Raw genomic sequence first — 20,039 nt, forward strand, 5'->3', positions numbered from 1 at the left:
GTGGCAACAGGTCAAGAGCTGCGTTTGTGATGTCCTGAGCATTCCCTGCAGAATCCATTCTAAGTGCGCTGCATGTTGTGTGCAGGGAGTACAGCCCAAACCTTCTAGCAACGCCTAGAGATGCTGGACCCTTCCCACACGCGCCGCTCGGCTCCTCAGTTTACTCTGCCTCGGTTTAGCGGGAGGCTGCGGAAAAGCACAGCTCAGCATAAGGATGAGGTGGCCAAGTTCTCTGGTTAGAAGAGTGCAGAGAATTATTTAAGCAACTGAGGTACTGGAAACATTATTTTGAAAAAAGTTTTAAAATACAAAAAATAGTACATAGCTGGCTCCCTTCCTTCTGTCTCCCAGAATTAACAATTGGACGTGTTGACCTTCCATATTCATATGCAAACATATGTACACAGTTGTGTATGAATTTAAACATTACAGATCGCGTTGTGGTCTTGGGGAGCTTTTTATTTTATTTTTCACAGTATTAATAAATTAGCCTGTTTCTAGAAAGAAAGGCCAGGCTGCTGTTGCTTGGGGGTTGCACCTTTTCGGAGGGTGGCAGGGTAGCTCTTCTGCAGGCTTCTGGATGTTTCCCTTCGAATGTAAAAGGAACATCCTTTGACCCTGGAGGCACGTACCTTCCTCCTTCCAAGCTGAAGACAGACAAAGACACAAAACCAACATTAAAAGAAGGGCTTGGTGCAGCCTGAGGTCTCCGGGAGTGTGCGTTGTGATGCTGGCTCGCCCTGAGGATACGGGGTTCTGGGGGGGGGGACGCCGGCGGCCTGCCTGCTGCCCGTGCCGCCCCGCTTGTCACTCTGTTCTTTCTCTCCTTCTTTCGCGCTTACTATGGTCTGGGCGCTAGGCTACGTGATGTACACGTATGATCCCATTAAAACTCACCACCACCTCCGGGCAGTACTCTTATTAGTGCTCGGTGGGCACTATCGGCGTCCTTTCACAGGTGAGAAAACAGGCCCAGGGAACCGAATACACGCTGGAGGGAGCACGCTCAGCGGATTCGGGGCTGGAACACGCGGCCACGCTTCCGGGCGGAAGGCACTTGGCCTGTGGAAGGCGGACGTCCTGGAACGTGTGAACACCTGCGTCCGTGGTACAACACAGGGGCACATACGACCCCGGAAGCTAGCTGTGGACGGGATGCAGACAGGTGGAGCCACCACAGTTGGACCCGAGTGCGTGTCCGTGGCGGTCCTCCGTTCTCGGCCAGTCCCCGGGAGTCTGATTTTAAAGGACACAGAGAAGCTGGTTTTCAAAATACAGGCTTTCCTGATCAATCAGGAAGGATTTCACTGAAAAGTGAATTCTGCACCTTCGTATGACTCTCTGATCCACCGTGTGGGCCAATGTAGTTTTAAAGGTGAAACACCATGAAGTGATAAGCACGCTGATCCGGGAAGACAGAGGGGCGCTGTAGTGGGGTAGTAGGAACATTTAATGCCTCTGAGCTCAGCCCGTAGCACAGTTTGCATAAGTCAAGACAGGATTCAGCCTGCTGGGGCCCACCCTCCGCGGCCCGGCCCCAGTGCACCCGGAGACACGCGGGTTTCCCGTTCCGCCCTCTGGAGAAGTCCTGGGGGGAAGCACGCGTGGCTACGGGGAGGTGCTGGGCACCGGCTCTGCATGGGCCATCGGCCGGTGAACGGAAGCACTTGGAGGCGCTCACTCGGCGTTCCCCTCTGCGTGCTTCTCAGAAACATGCTTGGTGAGAGCTCCTCGCAGACCCAGAACATGGGGCCGATGTCTTCTGGAGGGCTGTGTAAGCGAAGCAGCAGAGAGCATGCCGCCAGCACTTGGTAAATATTGGTTCCCTTCCCCTTCCTGTGTGTGAGGCGAGTTGTATGAGTGAAGCATCAGCAGTTTGGAATGCAAAAATAGATCTCCATGTGAGGATGTGGCCTCTTTTCCCCGAGTGCGGACCAGATGTCAGGCTGCCTGGCGAGGACTCCAGGAATGTGGTCGCTTCCTTCTTTGGGGCTTCGTTTCTTCTCCCCATATGGAGAAGCCTCCCTTTCAATGCACTTCTTGGATCAGAAAAAAACAAGAATGAAAAAGAAGATAGTATAAAAGTCTTAGGGCTGAAACTTTCTGTATTCTCCCTCTTAAAAGGGATTCGTAATGCGTTGTTTAGGTCTTAATTGCAAGTCTGGTACCCGGTCATCACGTCATGATCCCTGTTATTTAATAACATAATAAAAATTAATGGAAAACCACAAGCAAATGAACATTTGTTTTGGAGTGCGTTTACCCATTTTCTTACCAGATATTTACTGAGAGCCGACTGCGTATCAGGCACTGAACTAGGTGTTGGGGTTTCAGAGATAAGAAAGATTCTGGCCCTTGAACTTGAGCAGCTCTGGAGGCAAGAGTGGTCAGCTCTGAATGGGGTGTAGAGAGACTGTCAGAGATAATCCTTGATTGTGTCTTGAAGAATGAGCAAAAATTATGTTAATAGGAAGGATACATTTAAGTGACTCATTGAGTTTTTCTTGACTGGTGTTAAGAATTAGTCTCTATTAAATATGCAGAGAAAAAAAGTGCACTGGAAACAATTCGGATCATAGTGTTATGTGATAACACTGAACTGGAATTTAAAAAAAAGGGGGGGGGAGAATAAAAAGAATGTATATGGTGGTGAATCCACAAAGTGGCTAACTCCCTCCGACCCAGAGGAAGGAAACTTTGCTGTATAGTGAGGGGCCTGATGCTCGGCACTTTCCAGCCACGTGTCTCAAGCGTGGTATGTTTAAAGAAGATGTTGGGAGGTTAGAGGCGGCATAATTGATGTGATTTGACAGTTGCTGTGGCAACACACCCACTTTCAGAAAATCAGTGTTAGTGGGAGGGCAGAAAAACTCGTGGCACTTGCCCTGGGCTGCCCTGTGCCCCATACTTTCTGGGCCAAAGGTGTGGATAGATTTAGAAGGACAAATGCCCCCACATGGCTGATTACCGCCTGCCTTTGTGGCGTTGACTCTGGAATAAGATAAGGAGATGAGTAAACCAGAGCAAAGACAACAGGGAAACAGTGCAGAGAAGGAGGGGGTGGTCTGAGCAAGCATTGCCAATTCCTTTCAGGAAATCATCTCCCCAGTGTTGTATTTGAGTATATTGAACGGCCCGTGGATTTTTGTGGGGGAGGGGGGAATGTATATATATATATATATGACATAAATATGTGTAAACCTCTGTTTATGGAAGCAGCAGCAAAGAATGCTTTGGGCATACATAAAATCGCCCTTAGAGTAGTAAGAGGACTGGGGTTAATGAAAAATTGGTTTTGACAAGTTTTGACTGAAGAGCTGGATGATTGCCTCTGGGGCGCCATCTTCTGGCAAGTCCGAAGTATGACATGGTGTGAATACTCTGCTTGTGTAGGCGGTGGGTTTCTTTAACCGGCTTGAGTGACTGATCTCCTTACATCCATAGGGGCTCTTTCCCCTAGATCATTGGTTCTCAGCCTTGGCCCCATGTGAGAGTTGCCAGTGGAGCTCTTTGCAACCATGTATTTTAAAATATTGAATTACAACAGTAATATGTGACCGTAAAATTAAGTCAGAACTGTACAAGTGTACAGCTTGAGTTCTTATATCTCATTCCCAGACTTAAGTGTCAACAGTTTCTTGGACAGTCTTCCATTTTCTTTGTGTTTATAAGCGCGTGCGCATGTGTGTATGGGAATATGGAAATATATGTGTGTACACACACTAGCTATAGAATAGTGTGCATACTGGGGCGTCTGGGCGGCTCAGTTGGTTAAGGGTCTTACTCTTGATTTTGGCTCAGGTCATGATCTCAGGGTCGTGAGATGGAGCCCCATCTCCAGCTCCGTGCCGGGCATGGAGCCTGCTTAAGATTCTCTGCCCCTCCCTCTCCTCCTGTCCGTCACCGCCCCCCCCCACTAGCTCACACACATGTTCTCGTGGGCTCTCTCTCAAAAAAAAAAAAAATTAGTGTGTATACTACACATAGAGATCCATAATGTTATGCAACTTCCCCTTTTTACTTAATGCTTTTTGGATATCTTTCCATAAGAGCATATATAGACCCACTAGCTACGTGGAATCCCACTGTCAGGATATGTGCCGTAGCTTATTTTGCAAGTACCTTTAGCTTCTTTTCATCCTCGGTTGCCTTTTTTTTTTTTTTTGTACATTTGGGTGGCATATCTAACATTTAAATTCCTAGATGTGGAATTGCTTGATCAAAGTGTATAGGACCCAAAGGAATTGTTCTAGTTCATACTCCCACCAAAGGTGTGTGAGAAGACTGTTTCCTCTTTCATTAAAACAAAACAAAACAAATGAAACACGGCAAAGCTACAGAGCCCAGGTCCCCTTTTCAGAGCTTCTGACTGAAGTGGGAGGGGTGCATCTCTATTTTTTAAAAGCTCCCCAGGTGAATCTGGTCCGTAGCCAGGGTTGGGAACTGCGGCCTTACCTAGAGGGGGTAAAATTAAGAGACCGTGCTTCTAAATGATGATGCCTTGGTTAGGCCCTTTCAGATCCATGCAGCGAGACTTGCCTTAATGTGGTCGATTGGAGAAATGGAATCATCCGTCTTCTCTGAAGTCGCTGTTGAGCTAGAGGTCTTTATTTAGACAGATATAAACATTAAATGAATCTGTATTAAAATAGTGTGGGATTCAAGCTACAAGAGCTGAAGAGTGAACACCTAGGTACAGTTTGATACTTTTCTCACTCTCCTTTAATTATTTAGCCATAACCCATTTCTTCTTTATATAGGCCTTTAAGAAAGAATCATTTCATTCCTTTTGGTGTGGCCTCAGATTCCATCAGAAGTAGGGAGAGTTTGTGGGTATTCAAAGTCAATACCTCCTTCTCTGATTTCAGTATGAAAAGTCCCCAGGCTGGTACACGGCTTGCCAGCTCCGGGAATTAAATTGTCTCCTTTCTCTTGCTTAGTTAGCTTCAATAGATTGAAGAGGGGAGGGCGAGGGAGAGGGCAAGAGAGAGAGGGAATAGACATTTCTTCTCCAGGAGACTGGTTTTAAGAATTATCCATCTTACTCTTGATTTTGGCTCAGGTCATGATCTCAGGGTCGTGAATTATTGCAGTTATTGACCTTCTCTCATAGCCTGTTTCAGAAAAAAAAAATTCACCAACCTTTAGTTTTTTTTTCTCCCCCTTGAGGCCATGTCTTGCCATCCTCTTCTCTATGTCTGTCTACTGAGCAGCTGCCAGAGAGCGTGTCCCTTGCTGTGTGGCTTTAGGAAGCTGCATGACACCTTCACCCCTCACACCCCTACCCACCTGAGAACGGTTTGTCTTCCTGTAACAAGAAGTACTGACTTCTGCCCCTCCCACCTGTCATTTGCCCAACATGTCCTTATAGTCAGTGTCCTTGTCGACAAGGAGTTTTGTGTTAGGAAATCTGAGCTGATTGGCGTGGGGGGAGGGATTATCAACACATTGAAAGGCCAAGGATTTCAGAGGTACTGGGCTATTCTTTGTCCACTTAGACTGTGGTGGGACTTCCCTTCGCATGCATGGTCCTGGTGGGCGCTGGCTTGAGGAACTAAAGGAGAAAGTGTTTGATATTGACTTGGTGTCTAGTTTCTGTTTACCCAAGAGGCACACAGATCTCACCCCATGAGAAATGTAAAGGCAGAAATCCTGTGCCGATTTCTCCATAGACCACATCAGGCAGGAGCCAGATGGGTTTAGCTTGGCTACAAACCCTTTGTGCAAGGTGGAAAATTTTCAGTTTTTCTGAAACCACACATTCCTGGGAAACTGTCTGGTCTAGGATATTATGGTAGTGTATGTTAAGGAACTGTAGGACTATAGGCTGACTTACCGCAGGCTTATAAATATGGCTGGAGATTTACCTGTGTCTCCCCCTCCCCACCAACATGGCCGTAAGAACTAGATTTAATAAACCCCTCCACTTTTATTCCTCACGTGGATCAGTGGCTGTTTGGCTTTATTTTTTTCCCCTAGGTGGGACTTGAATTTATTTAAGAAAACTTGCGTGTATGCCTTTCCCCAGGCCTTGGCTTGCGTTTGAATGTAAAAATCAGTAGACCGCTGTAAACAATGTATTTTACTCCATAGCTTCCCCTTTCCCTCTCCCTACATGCCTGAGACCAAGCCGTCACTTTATAATGTAATTCCTTCCGTGACGCCTCATCACAAAGGTGGATGCCGGTCGGGCAATGACGAGACTTGTGCAGTGAATACTTACATGAAGCTGAAGTACCCCCTGCCCTCCCCCGCCCCCAGGGGGGCAATTACAAAGGGCTGGAGCTATTAGGGGATTGCTTACCTCACCCCAAATGAGACGCTTGGGGTACATCCGTTTCATTTAGATAACAGCTGACTCCATGGAATTAGGTTGACTTCCCGCCCCCCCCCCCAAGAATCCACATCCCTGATTTAGCATAACCGCCCCCCACCCCCGGCAGTTCCTATAGCCTAGCAACTCTAATTCAGCAACCATTCAGAATGATCATTAACTAATAAGGAGTGAGAGAAAATGTCCCTGTTCCGTGTTATATACACAGCCTGTGGCACAGACGTCTCTGATGGTGGCTGCAGAGGGGATCTCTCCAGGCATTCTCAGCCATCATCCTCCCTGCCTCCACCGCTCATGCCCTCCCAGCATACGCTGGCCAGACCAAGAATGCAAAAATAAAAAGCTGCTGTGGGAACTTCAGGCAGTAGGTGTAATGGACACACAGCAAAGGGAAATACCTCTATTAGGCTGGGTTGCTCAGCATAGGAATGCCCTTGCAAGCACCCCTCACAAAATACCCCTGCAGAGACTGGAAAGTAGACACCTGACATCCCAAGATGCATGTCAGAACCCTAGGATCCCTGCCACATGCAGGGGCCTGGGAGTGTTGCTTGAAGGAAATTTTTGGACACCAGCCTTTGGCCCCAGTTTTGCAGGTAGGTGTATATGGTACCGGTGGAGATGTAGAAAGAACATGAGGGCCTTAGAGCTACCCTAATTTGAATGTAGCTTCTTCCAACTATTTGACCTTGAGTAAATTACTTGATCTGTCTTGTATTGTTTTCTCATTTGTTTAATGGAGGTAATAATGTAGCTCCTTGATTAGGAAGCACAGTGACTGCCCATCAGGGATTAACAATATAATTAGGAGAACCATCTTTTTGGTCAGTCCCATTTCACCAGCTTGTCCAAAAACTAGTTTACCTCTTCTGTCTCTGGCCTCTCCGAAGCATCCTCCATGGAGTGCTTTTCTCCCCGGCCCTACATGTCCTTAAAATGTCAGTGTTCCCCTAGGATCTTTTCTCTGCCCTTCTTCATGCTCTGTGTCCTCTCCTGGGGGTCCTGTGGGGTTGCTCTCTGGAAGTCTAGACTTGTGGACAAAGCTGAGATCCATGTGCTTCAGCCTCTCCATCTGGAATACACTGGCACCTAGACTCAGTGGGCCCACAACCAGACACCGTCTTTTCCTTCGGATGTGCTCACTCCACTGTATTCCCTATTTTCAGTGAATTTTAACCACTTCCTTTCCCGCTGTCCAGGTCAGAAACCTACAAGTTTACCTTGCTCTCTCCCCTTTTTCCCATATCGAGTTGGCTCATAGTGAACACACATCATCAGTAACTCTTGCACCTACCCAGCCCTCTGCCATTTTGCGGGGGACCCTCATTTCCAGTCCCCCTCTGATCCCTCATCCACTTGGGTGCCACAGCAATATTTCATCCATTTCTCCCATTCCCTTGACAATAAGATCTGAGCACCTGAAGCCATTCTTTGGTCTCCATTCTTCCTACCTCTCTTTCTGCCCTCGGAGCTCCCACCAGGCCAGCTATTCAGGTCCCTGACTGGCCCATGAATTTTCTCATATCTTCAGGCCTTCACATATTCTGTTCCCTCTGCCTTGACCACCCCTGCCTTGACTTGTGTGGCCAATTTCGGGAGTCCACCAAGATGCCAGCTCCATCAGAGCAACTATTGCTGATGTCGCTGCAATCTCTGCAAGGATCTGGATTAATGATCAACCTTTGAACTCCAACCTTTGGTTCCCTGGGCAAGGCTCTCTCAGAGCACTTAGCAACTATATTCTCATCATCTCCTTGCTCACTGTTTCTGCCTCCAGTCTGTATGCTCCCAGGGGTTGGGTTTCATTTATAAATTCTCAGAGCCTAGTCCATAGTAAGTGCTCAGTGAATGTTAGTTACACGAATGAATGTTTTCTGTTTTTCTTTTAAAGATTGATTTATTTATTTTAGAGAGAAAGAGAGCATGGGGGGAGGAGCAGAGGAAGAGGGAGGAGGGAGAACCTCAGGCAGGCTCCCTGCTGAGCCCAGAGCCCAACACGGGCTAGATCTCAGGACCCTGAGATCATGACCTGAGCTAAAATCAAGAGTTGGACACTGGGCCACCCAGGCGCTAATCATCTTTTTTGCAAGGCATTGGCAAGGCCTTTCCCTGAAAAGATTTCCAGTCTAATTTGAGAATAGGTAATTGCTGAGAAGTTATAGAGTGACTTAATCTGGTAAAAATTCTAGGCTGGCGTGTACTTAGTGCAATGTGATCTAGATACTAAGTGCGAGGGAAGTTAAAATTTGCCACCAGCACTGGGGCAATCAGTAGGAGGAGGGCTTGAATTCGACCCTGATGGCTGATGGGACAGGTAGACGTAGAGAGGATGTGAACCAAGGATGTCCAGGAAGCAAGGCAGAGCAGCCTGGCTTGAGCAGAGACTACAAGGTGAGGGCCATGTGCCTGAGTCAGGAGGTCCTTGACTATCTTTGGTTAAACTGGGAGGCAGTGGCATGCCATTGGGTACTTTTGATCCTGAAGATGTTCTAGGAAGAGTGACCTGGTGGCCGTGTCGGCCGATGGGTTTGCTGGGGGCAGAGAGACCAGTTAGGAAGGTATCACAATTGTCTGAGTCCTCTGTAGAATGACCTGCAGCTGGCCCCAAACGGGGGTCTAAACCACAAGGGAAAACCTCCTGTGAGCTGCAGGGATAATTTATTGCCAGAGCTGGAATAAGCCTTTGCTGTCATTCCAGTCACACATCCTGTTATTTAATGGGGGAGGTCAAAGGGAAGCCCAGGGAGTCTCCTCAAGGTTTCCATAAGTGATGGACTCTTTGGGTCTGGACCCACAGCTCACTTCTCCCTCCTGCATGAGAGGTGTGTGGTTAATATTTGAAGCCTGATGGGATAGAGAAATGGACAGTTGGCAGGCATGAGAGGCTAAGGGAGGATGGGTTTGGTCTAAACACCCTGGCCCAGAGGTGACAGCGAGGCTGGGGGCAATGTGCAGTGATGCCCAGATCAGGCCAGGACTCTATGAACTTTGGTAGGAGACAGCCACACAGAGCTCTGGCCCCAGGCCAAGGCAAAGGAGGCTTTGGAAAAGCATGTTTACTTTTGGGTGCTCAGCTTGGAGTCTTACACAGGAAAGAGTTTTTGTGAATCTCCTTGAGAAGCTGCAGAACCACAGACACACCTGAATCCTATTCATGTTCATCCGGAAACTCGGGCTTTAAAACAATCCTGTTTTTCTTCCTATGTTTGTTTGGTTTGGTTTGGGGGTTGGGGAGAGGAGGAAGGGTGTTGCTCGGGGAGAGTGTGGGCGGTTTGTTTGGTGCAGATTCCCTGGTTTGCAGGGAGCGTCAGCAAGCCTCTCCCCTTATCTGCTCTCCTGTTTCATTCCCTCCTCTAAATCCAAACAAAAAATTTAACATAGCCCAAAGGAGAATAGGCAGTTTAATAACTCGCCATGGCAGCACTTTGAAAACTGTGGGTTTCAAATGACTAGGCCTGCACATTTTCACCAACTCAGACAATTAAAGAGACTCCAGGGACCTAGGTGGTGCTGATTCTAGTGGTGAACGTTGTCATTAAAAATGAAAAGAGCCTCTGAAAATAGACTCCAGGTTGGGAGAACTTGTTTCTCTGCTTGATCAAAAAGTAGCCCCATCCTACAGGGACTGAGGGAAATTGCTTAGTGGCTCACTTTCTCCATTGGAAAATATGCCCATTGGTCCTACCCACTTCCCAGGGTTGTCAGGAGAGTGGAATGAGGCCATAGAGACGCAGTGTGCTGCGAACTGGGTCCACATGCAGCGGTAAGGGCAGGCAGGAGCTGCTCCCCATCTGCTTGTCTGTGGAAAGGGGTGGGTCTGGATGGCATCGCCACCATGCATCCCATGGCAGGGGTCTGGCACTCGACGTCAGGATCCATTTGGTCCTATCCACGTGTCTCTTGTTGCTTGTCTTCTGGGGCGTGGAGTTGCAGAGAGGCTTGAAGTGGTCATTCTTTGCCACTCCCACCGTCCCTGTGGCAACTTAGGGAGGGATTGGGCCTCCCCTCCTCCAGTAGGGAGAGCTGGACCACAAAACAACCTGAAGACTTGGAGCTAGCCAGCGGGTGGCTGGGATTTCACCTTCTCGTTCCTGGGTCTGCGCCATGCATTCCCTGCGTGGGCAGAGGGGGTCTGATCTTTTCCCACCGTAGCGCCACAACTTTGTGGGGCAGTGGGGGCAGGGGCATGAGTGTGTGGGACGAGGACCGGGCCCCTTGTGCCCTGTTCATGGCCCTCCATACCCACCCTAGGGGCCAAGGTTGCCTGAGATACGCCTCACTTGGGCCTCAGTCTTTGGCCCTGAGTTTGTTTCTGGCCCGTTTTTTACTTCTCTACATGCTGGGGTGCTGTGGCGGCGATGCAGAGAGGCCCTTGGCCTGCAGGGGAGGAGATGGAGGGTGCCGGGTCTCAGGGGCCGTGGCGAGAAGGCTGGTGGGCCCACTTGTGTCCTGACCACTAGCTGGAACGTCTGCTCCGCCCCCTGTTTGACTGACTTGCAACAGGCTGTGGTCATGAGCTCCTCTGGCTTCACCTTTCAGTCAGTTCAAGGAGGCAGCTTTCTTGCTGACACCGTTGGCAGGAAGCGTGATGATAAACAGCCTCGGAATGAGAGGCCTTGTTAATCCGGTCCCAGCTCCTGCCAAGTTAGGAGCTGCCGAGTCAAGTCAGGGCCATTTCGGGTCCCGATGCGCAATCCCAGGGCAAAGTGCTTGTCCTGGACACGGGGTCACCCAGGGGGACATGGGCGCTGGGGCTGCAGCTACGGGAGAACAGGCGCTGGGGAGCGTACGGGAGGGACAGGTGGACTCCGTGCCCACCGCGGGGCTTGCCTTCCCGTCTCCGCTGCCCATCCCGTCCAGCCCCACTTGGCAGATGAGGGAACAAGACTCTGCCTGCTGCAGGGACAGCCCCAGGCCACGGAGCCATTTAGGGGCAAAGCCATGATGCATCCAAGTCTGTCTGAGCTTTTGGATGAAACTTGCTGTCTCACAGGACAGGTCAAAGCGGAGAGATGAAGGCCGGAGCTGAGCCTCAGAACAGAGTTCCAGCTGTTTGCCCAAACCCAGACCAAGCACTCACTGACACAGTGCTCATTTCAGGGCATAGAGGCAGAACACGCCTCCCCCATGAAGCGACCTTTGAAGCCAACTTCATATCCACACAACAATATGCTAGACACCCTCTGTGCCAACGATCCTCGCCCTTCTCTTCCTGAGGTGTGGTCTCTGGCTATCCCGAAGCTGGTTAAAGATGCCAGTGAGTGAGACACAGTGTTGACAGGAGCCCTGACCCTGTGGCCAGCAGTGGCCTCGTCAAAGGCAAACATGCCCTCAGCACAGTCTGGCCATTCAGGGGGACTGAGGTGGTGGACGGAGGGAAGAGAAGGAACAAGAGGGAGTGGAAATGAGTGGCTGGCTGTCCATAACTTCTTGGGGGCCCTTGTCCAGGGGCTTTTACCACCTCTTTGGGGGTCCATCTGCTGCTTGCCCATGCTGGGCTGGAGAGAAGGGAACCTGCGGGGGCCTCCCCGTCTCCTCCTGCTCCTCTGAGAGGAAAGCAGAGTAGAAAGAGCATGGGCCGTGGATCGAGGGGACTTGAATCTGATGTCCACCTGACCCTGCCCCTCCCCCCAGATTTCTAGCTGCAGCTGGTTTCACCTCTCTGACCAAATGTTTCCTCATCCATAAAATGTGGGGCATGATCCGCCCCTGGGGGGTGGGCTGACGGTTCAGTGGAATGTTGTACGTTAGGCTCCTAGCCCAGGTCCAACACAGGACTCTTGCTCCGGAAGCACAGAGTCCCTCGGTTTCCACTGACGCAGGGCTAGGCTCTCTGGCCTCCACTTCTGGGGCATTTGCACAATTAAAAACTTGGGTTTCAGGGGCACCTGGGTAGCTTGGTAGATTGAGCGTCAGACGCTTGATTTCACCTCAGGTCATGATTTCAGGGTTGTGAGATCGAGCCCAGGGTCAGGCTCTGGGCTCAGTGTGGAGTCTGCTTGGGATTCTCTCTCCCTCTGCCCCTCCCCCCTCTCTAAAATAAATAAATCTTTAAAAAAAAAAACAGTAACAAAAGCTTGGGTTTCAGAGTCAGAAAAATGGGGAGGCGAGTTCCTGTTTCATCTGCTAGTTGGACAACCTTTGGCAAATTATTTAGCCTTTCTGAGCTTGTCTTAAACAGTTTCCACTTTATTTCCACATCCGGAAAAGGAGGATACTAATAATTGCCCATTCACACAGCCATTGTGAGGATTAGATGAGGCGGCCGTCAGGGGGGCCTGCTGGGGAGTAAGGGCCCCACCCAGTCAGCCGTCGGGAGGACTGAGAGCGATCACCCAGTGGGTGGGGCGTGCCCACCTCCCAGCCCACAGGATGGCACGACATGGTCACTGATGGTCACACGTCAGGGACTGAGCTGGCCTTTCAGCATCAAGCCTCACCCAGCTTTCTGCTGATGGTCTTACTGCATGAAGGGAGTCAGGGGCGAAGAACTGCTTAGATGAAAGCCATCTTTGTAGTGAGCCTTTCGGCTCACCTGCTCAGCGGTCACAGGTGGCACGTGCCTTGTCTGAATCGGACACAAAGGGTGTGTGTGGGGGGGGGTGTGAGAGAGAGATTCGTTTTTGCCTCACGTCCATGTGCGTCTGCTCTGTAAGGCTCAGGACACTTGAATAGTGTCAGCGTCATGTCCAATTCCCAGCAGCTGGGATCCAGAAGGACATTTCCCATTTTAGTCTTCAGCTAACCCTTTTCTTTCCCATCCTCTTTCTTTCTCTCTCCCTTCTCTTCCTTTTTATGCCCTTCTGTCCTTCCACATTCTCCTCCTCCCTCCCTCCCCTCTTCTTCCACTTCTTCTTTCACGCATCCTGTATTCCTTCTTTAGTTTCTGGATTCCCCCTTCTCGCTCTTTCTGTTCTTCCTCTGCCCCATTCTCCCGTCTCTCTCTGGTCTGTTCTTTCTCCTCCTCTCCTCCTTTCCTTCCTCTTCTTCTTTTGTAGGGACTCAAGTGGTCTTCTCTCGACCATGTTTCACACAGGCTCCTGAAAGTATTATGTGCCAAGTGAAGCAGAGCCCATTCTTTAAAAAGTTAGGACCCATAGCGTTGGAAAGTGAAAGATGCTCATTACAGACAATTTGCAAAATATAATAAAAAGAGAAAAGAGTCCCTGTTTCCCGACACAGTCCTTGTTAGGATCTGGGAGTATTTATTTCTGGTTCCTCAATGGTGCGTACCGAGCACCGCCTCCATGCAGGCTCCGTATGGAAGCTGGGGATACGGCAGCAAACGAGACAGGGTCCCTGGCCCATGGAGTTTCCGTGCAGGTGGAGGGAGGCGGTCAACGAACATCAAGCAAACACAAAAGATGATTTTGGGTGGAGATAAGTATTGTAAAGGTGATCAGATGGGTGGTGGGAAAGGCAGGGTGCGGGGGCAAGTCACAGGATCGAGGTGACGCCGCGAGCTGGAGTCTAAATGATGCAAAAGGACTGGGCAGGCGGACAGCAGGGGAGGAAGGGTTTAGCGGGAGAGAAGGCTGAGCATAAAGGCCTGGGTGGGGTCCTGCTTGGGGTATGTGAGGAGCAGAAAGAAGGCCAGCATGGCTAAGCATATTGAGTGAGGGGGAGTCTTGAATGTTATCATATGTGGCGATGGAAAGCCTTTGGAGGGTTTTGGTATGGGGGAGTGCCCTGCATAGGTCTGCATTTTTAGAATACCTTCTGGTAGCTGCGTGGAGAGTGCATTGTGGAGACACGAATGCGAGGAAGAAGAGCCGTTAGGGGGATGTGGCAGTAGTTCGGGGGAGACTGGGCGGGCTTGGACAAGAGGGCATAGTCTTTCATTTTTTTTAAGTATCTCTGATTCTAGTATCTATATTGTGTAATTGTGCACATATCTAGATCGTTTATTGAGTACTTTCCAGGTACTATGCATTGTGTGAAGCATTTTATTTATATATACGTTATCTCATTCATTTTTCACACAACCCTATGAGGCTGGCATAGTAATCTTCATTTGCAGATGAAGAAATTGAAACTCAGAGAGGGAAATAAAAGAAAGGAGGGGGCACCAACAGTTCTTGTTTCTTAAAACAGACCTTACTAGGAAATGGGGGGGGTATTTCTTTCTGGTCCCGTATTCACCAGCACCCAAGTTTATAACATTACTGGTGGCAGAATCAGAATTCAAACCCAAGTCTGGCTCCCTTCACACTTTCACCAGTACCCCGTATGTTGAAACCCCTGCGAGACTATTAGTGTTATTGTATAACCAGCTCCCTGCAGGTGGTAGCTCAGCCTTGTAGGTCACTCATCTGTTCTCATGATTGTATCGACCAGGTGGTCACCTGCACAAATGAAGGCTTATTGTTTACTTACCTGGAAACGCTATGGGTCCGTCAGGTGGCTCTGCTGAGCAGGGCTGGACTTGCACCTCGAGGGAGCTGACCTAAACTGGCCTGTTCCCCATGCCCACGCACCCTCTGCTCCCTAGTAGGCTGGACCGAGCATGTCTCGGGGTGACAGAGTGCTGGAGAGAAGCCGGAGTATGCACAGTCTCTTTAGGTCCAGCCTCAGAGCTGACACTGTCACGGCTGTCACACTCTGTTGGCCAGTGCAAGTCACAATGCCAGCCCAGATGCAAGGCATAGGGAAATAGACTCTGTCTAGAACTGCAAAGCCACATGGAACAGAACATGGGTAGAGGGAAGGGTGAGGCCTTTGACCATTAGGACGCACCTGCTTTTGCAGACTTGCTTGATGAACAAGAGAAGAGGTTCCTGCCGTCGGAACAGAGTCGGGCTAATGGGCCTCGGGGTCCACAAAGCCCATGTCCTTCGGAGGTACTTGTGAGATTCTTATTTAATCCCTGTACATATCGTGAGCACTCTTTAGGGACTCGCTAGTGTTACTACGTTCTTCTAAGTTAATTGGCTCCCTGTAATGGAAGGGCTTCTCAGAAGCAGGGGTGTTTTGTAGCGAAATAGGCTGTGACCCCCGATTGGCACTTTTCGTCTGAAAGCAGTGGGCGCGAAGAGGGTCAACGGTGCTATCTCAAACCAAATGATAGCCATCCAGGGTCCGGAAGGTGATGGCAAGCAAACGGACCACAAACTGGTTATGAAGAGGAGAGGAGGAGCTTGGAGCCAGATCTGGAAACAGTCTTGGAATCACGAGGCAGTTCACCCTCCAGTGCTAATGGAAAACACTTGAGCCCAAACCAGATTACTCTCTCTTCTCAGCCATCCTTTATAGAGAATAATGCTCGCCAGTGATAAACACTGGAGTGTTATCTGTCCTGACATTACTGCTGCAGATCTAAGGTTTTGTTTACTTAACTACCTGAACAAGAAGCACAACTGAAAGGTTGGAGGCGGTGCAATTAGCCTTGAGGCTGAAATAGCAACGACAGCTATGACTGATTATTGCTTTGATGCAGCCATAAATTAAACAAACCATTGACTTGAAGGAGATAAGGACACAGATTGCTGCTGCCCCATTCCCCGGTGACTTCTAGCCCATCAGCTGATGCAACACAAGACGCCAGCTTCTTGTTAACGTACATGAGAAATCGCCGGTCTTCAGTGGCAGGACTCGGAGGTTTAGTCATGCCTCATCTGTGGCAAAAGTGGGTTTGAAGGTAATTTCTAATCTTCTTCCAGATTTAAGTTCTTTTGTCCCACCCTTTCCTCCAGAAATCCTCGCTGGCCCTTTTGGAAGTGACTTTCATCAGGATGTTTTTAAAAAGAAGGAAACAGTGTGCCTGCAAACTGCAGCGTCCACACGATGGGGTTGGTCTGGTGTACCCCGATCGTTCAAAGCAGGCCTTAGAGAAACCCCAGGCTCAGACCTAACAAGTACAGGAGAAAACCGCACGATCCTCTCAACAGATTCTAAAAAGGCATTTGAGGAAATGTAATGCACAGTTTCTGATTTAAAAAAAAAAAATATGTTGGAAGTGCCTTAGTTCGTCAGACTGCTAGGAAACAAACCTTCATGCTTGAACACTTGCTAGCAAGTATTAAAACCTTTTCCCATTAAAGGCTGGGACAGACAGCCATCTCTAGTCTGCACCCATGTCACTCCTCCTCGTCTTACGGAGCCCAGGGAACGCAGTGAGGGTTTATTAAAGTAGGAACTATCAACACGGAAAGGAAGCAACAATTGTCCCTAGAGGCAGAAGATAAGGTTAGGTTAGTTTTCTCTTAGAAAACCAAGTTGGCAGTGCTAGGGCAATTAGGACTAATAAGAGAGTGAAGTGGCTGTGGGTATAAACCCAGCGTTTTAAAACCAGTAGCTTCCTCGACCCCAGCAATAACCAATTAGGAGGCATCCTAGAAAATTTACACTAGGAACAACTACTATAAAACATTTAAGAGCTATTCCTAGGAATAAATGTGAATAGTTAAAATGAAGAAAACTATAAGCCTTAACTGCTAGATATAAGAAAAAGACCAAAAAAATAAAAATAAATAAAAATGGACAGTTATACCATGGGTATACTGAGTATTTTAAAGACCTCACTTGTCCCCAGAATGACTCATAGCTTTCATGCAGTCTTCATTCAAAAATCTCAAAAAAAAAACCACACAAAAATGCCAATAATAATTTTAAATATAACTTAATAGGTATATTCTGGAATTCATCTTGAAGAGTATAAGAATACCCAAGAAAAATTTTCAGGGACGTCCAAGCGGCTCAGTTAGTTAAGTGTCTGCCTTCGGCTCAGGTCATGATCCCGCGGTCCTGGCACTGGGTCCCACATCAGGCTCCTTGCTCAGTGGGGAGCCTGTTTCTCCTTCTGCCTGCTGCTCCCCCTGCTTGTGTTCTCTTTCCCTCAGTCTCTCTCTGACAAATAAATAAATAAATAAAATCTTTAAAAAAAAAAAAAAAGGAAACATTATTAAAGAAAAAAAAAAGAATACCAAAGAAAATTTTCTACAAAGAACAATAAGCGGTGTAGAACTTGCCTTGTCAAGTATCAAGCCTTATGGAGATCATTGTATTAAGACATTTGGAAAACATTAAGCAAAACTCCTTGCTTATATTATAGGCAAAACTAAATTCCAGGTGACTCACAATTCTAAAAATACAAATCCATTATGGTCATATTAGAGAAAAGTAGAGAATAATATACGTATATAAATACATACATGTGTCTATATAAAGAGATGTATACATATGTGTGCCTCTATAATATAATTTTTGGGTGGAAGATAAGGAAGTTAGAAACCATAAAGGAGAAGATTCCAAGATATTACTACATTACAATGTAAGGTCTTGCCGATAGTGGAAAAGTCTATAAGCAAAGTTAGAAAACAAACACCAGTCTGGGAGAAAAACCTCTCTATACATAGATCAGATGAAAGGATTATATCCAGTCTATAAAGAGTTCTTACAAATGAGTAAGCAACAAAATCCATTTAAAAGGGAGCAAAAGGGACGCCTGGGTGGCTCAGTCCGTTAAGCATCTGCATTCAGCTCAGGTCATGATCCCAGGGTCCTGGGTTCAAGTCCCACATCAGGCTCCTTGCTCAGCAGGAAGCCTGCTTCTCCCTCTGCCTGCCACTCCCCCTGTTTTTGTGCTCTCTCTCTCCCTCTCTGATAATAAATAAAATCTTTTTAAAAAATAAAAGAGAGCAAAAGACAGGAAGAGGTGGTGCATAGCGGAGGAAATAAATAGTTGAGGTGTTCAGTCTCAGTAGTAATAAGGGAAATGCAAATTAAAACAATAGTGATATTCGTGTCTATCAGACTGACAACATTTTAAAAATTAACATTGTGCAGAAATGCACTCCTAAATGTTGGTACAAGTATAAATAGGTAATGACAGTTCGGCAGTACAGGCATAAATACAAAATACACACACCTTCTGGATGAGCAGCCCCTACCTCTAGGTTCCCCTCTACAAAAATAGCCAACAGTCCAGCAGTTGGGAATGAGTAGGTAAATACTACTCACCCCCCTTTTTTTTTTAAAAGATTTTATGTATTCATGAGAGAGAGCAAGGGAGAGAGATCACAGAGGGAGGAGAAGCAGACTTCCCGCTGAGTGGGGAGTCCGACGTGGGGCTCGATCCCAGGACCCTGGGATCATGACCTGAGCCGAAGGCAGATGCTTCACCAACTGAGCCACCCAGGCGTCTCAGTACTACTCGCCTTTTAAAAAGAACAATGTTCTATCTGTACTAACATGGGAAATTGTATATGGTATATTGAAAAGGTAATTTCAGGTATGTGGGTAGTATAATCCTATTTGGGTTAAATCATTTATGTGTAACACCTAAGGCTCACCCCCAACAGTTAAGGGCAGTCAGCTCTGGGAAGAGAAGCAAGAAGGATGGGGACAGGGAAGAGGGGCACTTCTTGACACATGTCTGCATTTGTTGAAATTTTGCAGTGGTTTACAAAATTTATATAATGATGCATTCTTAGGTTGAAAATTCTTCCGTGAAAATTTTGAAAATCCGGGGCATCTGGGTGGCCCAGTCATTCAGCGTCTGGTTTTGGCTCAGGTCATGATCCCGGGGTCCTGGGATCGAGCCCCACAGCAGGCTCTGCTTCCCCCTCTCCCTCTGCTGTTCCCCCTGCTTGTGCTCTCTTGCTCTCTCTGTCAAATAAATAAATAAAATCTTCAAAAAAAATTGTTTTTAAATCCACCAAGGTAGGACAAAATAATAAAGATCCTCCTTTCCATGACCCGAGGGCACTGTTGACATTTTGGAATAAAGAGGGGGGGAGCAGTGAGTCCAGCAGAGTCGACTCCTTAGAAAATACAGATGAACAAGATGGCACGAGGGTATCTGTGGGGAGACAGAGGACCTGGTTGTGTGTCTCAGGTTCACTTAGGTCTGTTGCCATTTGCTGTCTTGACGCCGGGGAGGCCACTGACCTGGTCTATGGGCCAGTTAGGTTTTCTGCATTCTGCAGGTAGGCCTGACCTACTTCCGTGAAAGAAACGTCTGGAGAGAAAGAAAGCCAAGAAAGGTTCTGCCTGAATGTGCAGTGTTATTGTTAGAATGTCCACGAATGAATGTCGGAGCCCCGCGTCTCAGAGGGCCACCGTTAAATAAGGAATACTCTTTGTAGACGCTGACCTCTGAAGGAGGTACCACAGCGAGGAGTGGGGTGGGCATAAAGTAGATAAAACATGAAAGGCCATGTTGTCCAGTAGAGGGTGTGTGTGTGTGTGTGTGTGTGTGAAGCTTAACATTGATAAAGCAGGAAAGGAGAACTTTGCAATATAGCATCATTACAGAATGCTGAAGTAACTTGGAGCGGTTAGGGTTGGGAAGCATTAATCATGAGATGCTTCCAGAGGGTAGGAGAGGGTACATATGCCTGAGCGTGTGCCCGTGTTGTGGGGGAGGTGGTGAAGGAGCGGTGCCGGGAGCGATAGGGCATCGGGGAGCTTTGTTACTAAGTTCAAAGAGAATTTCTAAAGGGAAAATAAAATCCCCGTTTGACTCAGATATGGCTCATTGTCTGAGGCAATGTCAAGAGGCACAAGATCAAATCCAGCTTGACACCATCCAATACCGAACCCAGCAGTCTCTAGAAGCCGTCGCTGAGCTGCAGCTTGGCTAATGAGAAATCTCTGTCCTCTGCCAATGCCTCGGGGGCCCAGCTCTTCCTCTTTGGCAAGCAGGATACAAAGAGAGCTCAAAGCGGAGCGAGGACCTCAAAGGTCACCCAGAACATTCATTTTG

The 20,039-nt window shown here is 48.2% G+C and overlaps 2 protein-coding genes across 5 annotated transcripts in view; one reads left to right on the top strand and one right to left on the bottom strand.

The window, feature by feature from the left end:
- Positions 1-20,039, top strand: part of HLF (HLF transcription factor, PAR bZIP family member) — a 52,007-nt gene that overhangs the window by 23,056 nt on the left and 8,912 nt on the right. The window lies entirely within an intron of this gene.
- Positions 1-20,039, bottom strand: part of MMD (monocyte to macrophage differentiation associated) — a 119,982-nt gene that overhangs the window by 20,006 nt on the left and 79,937 nt on the right. The window contains exon 8 of one of the 3 annotated variants that reach the window (XM_040640856.1): positions 494-2,039. The exons of the other annotated variants lie outside the window; for them this stretch is intronic. Within the exon in view, the coding sequence (XP_040496790.1) occupies positions 1,869-2,039 (171 nt within the window). The 3' untranslated portion in view covers positions 494-1,868. Of the gene's footprint in view, positions 1-493; positions 2,040-20,039 lie in introns of those variants that run through there. 3 annotated transcript variants of the gene reach the window in all.

Source organism: Ursus maritimus, unplaced genomic scaffold (genome assembly GCF_017311325.1).
Source record: "Ursus maritimus isolate PB19 unplaced genomic scaffold, ASM1731132v1 scaffold_24, whole genome shotgun sequence".
In the NCBI taxonomy this organism is placed as follows: domain Eukaryota; kingdom Metazoa; phylum Chordata; class Mammalia; order Carnivora; family Ursidae; genus Ursus; species Ursus maritimus.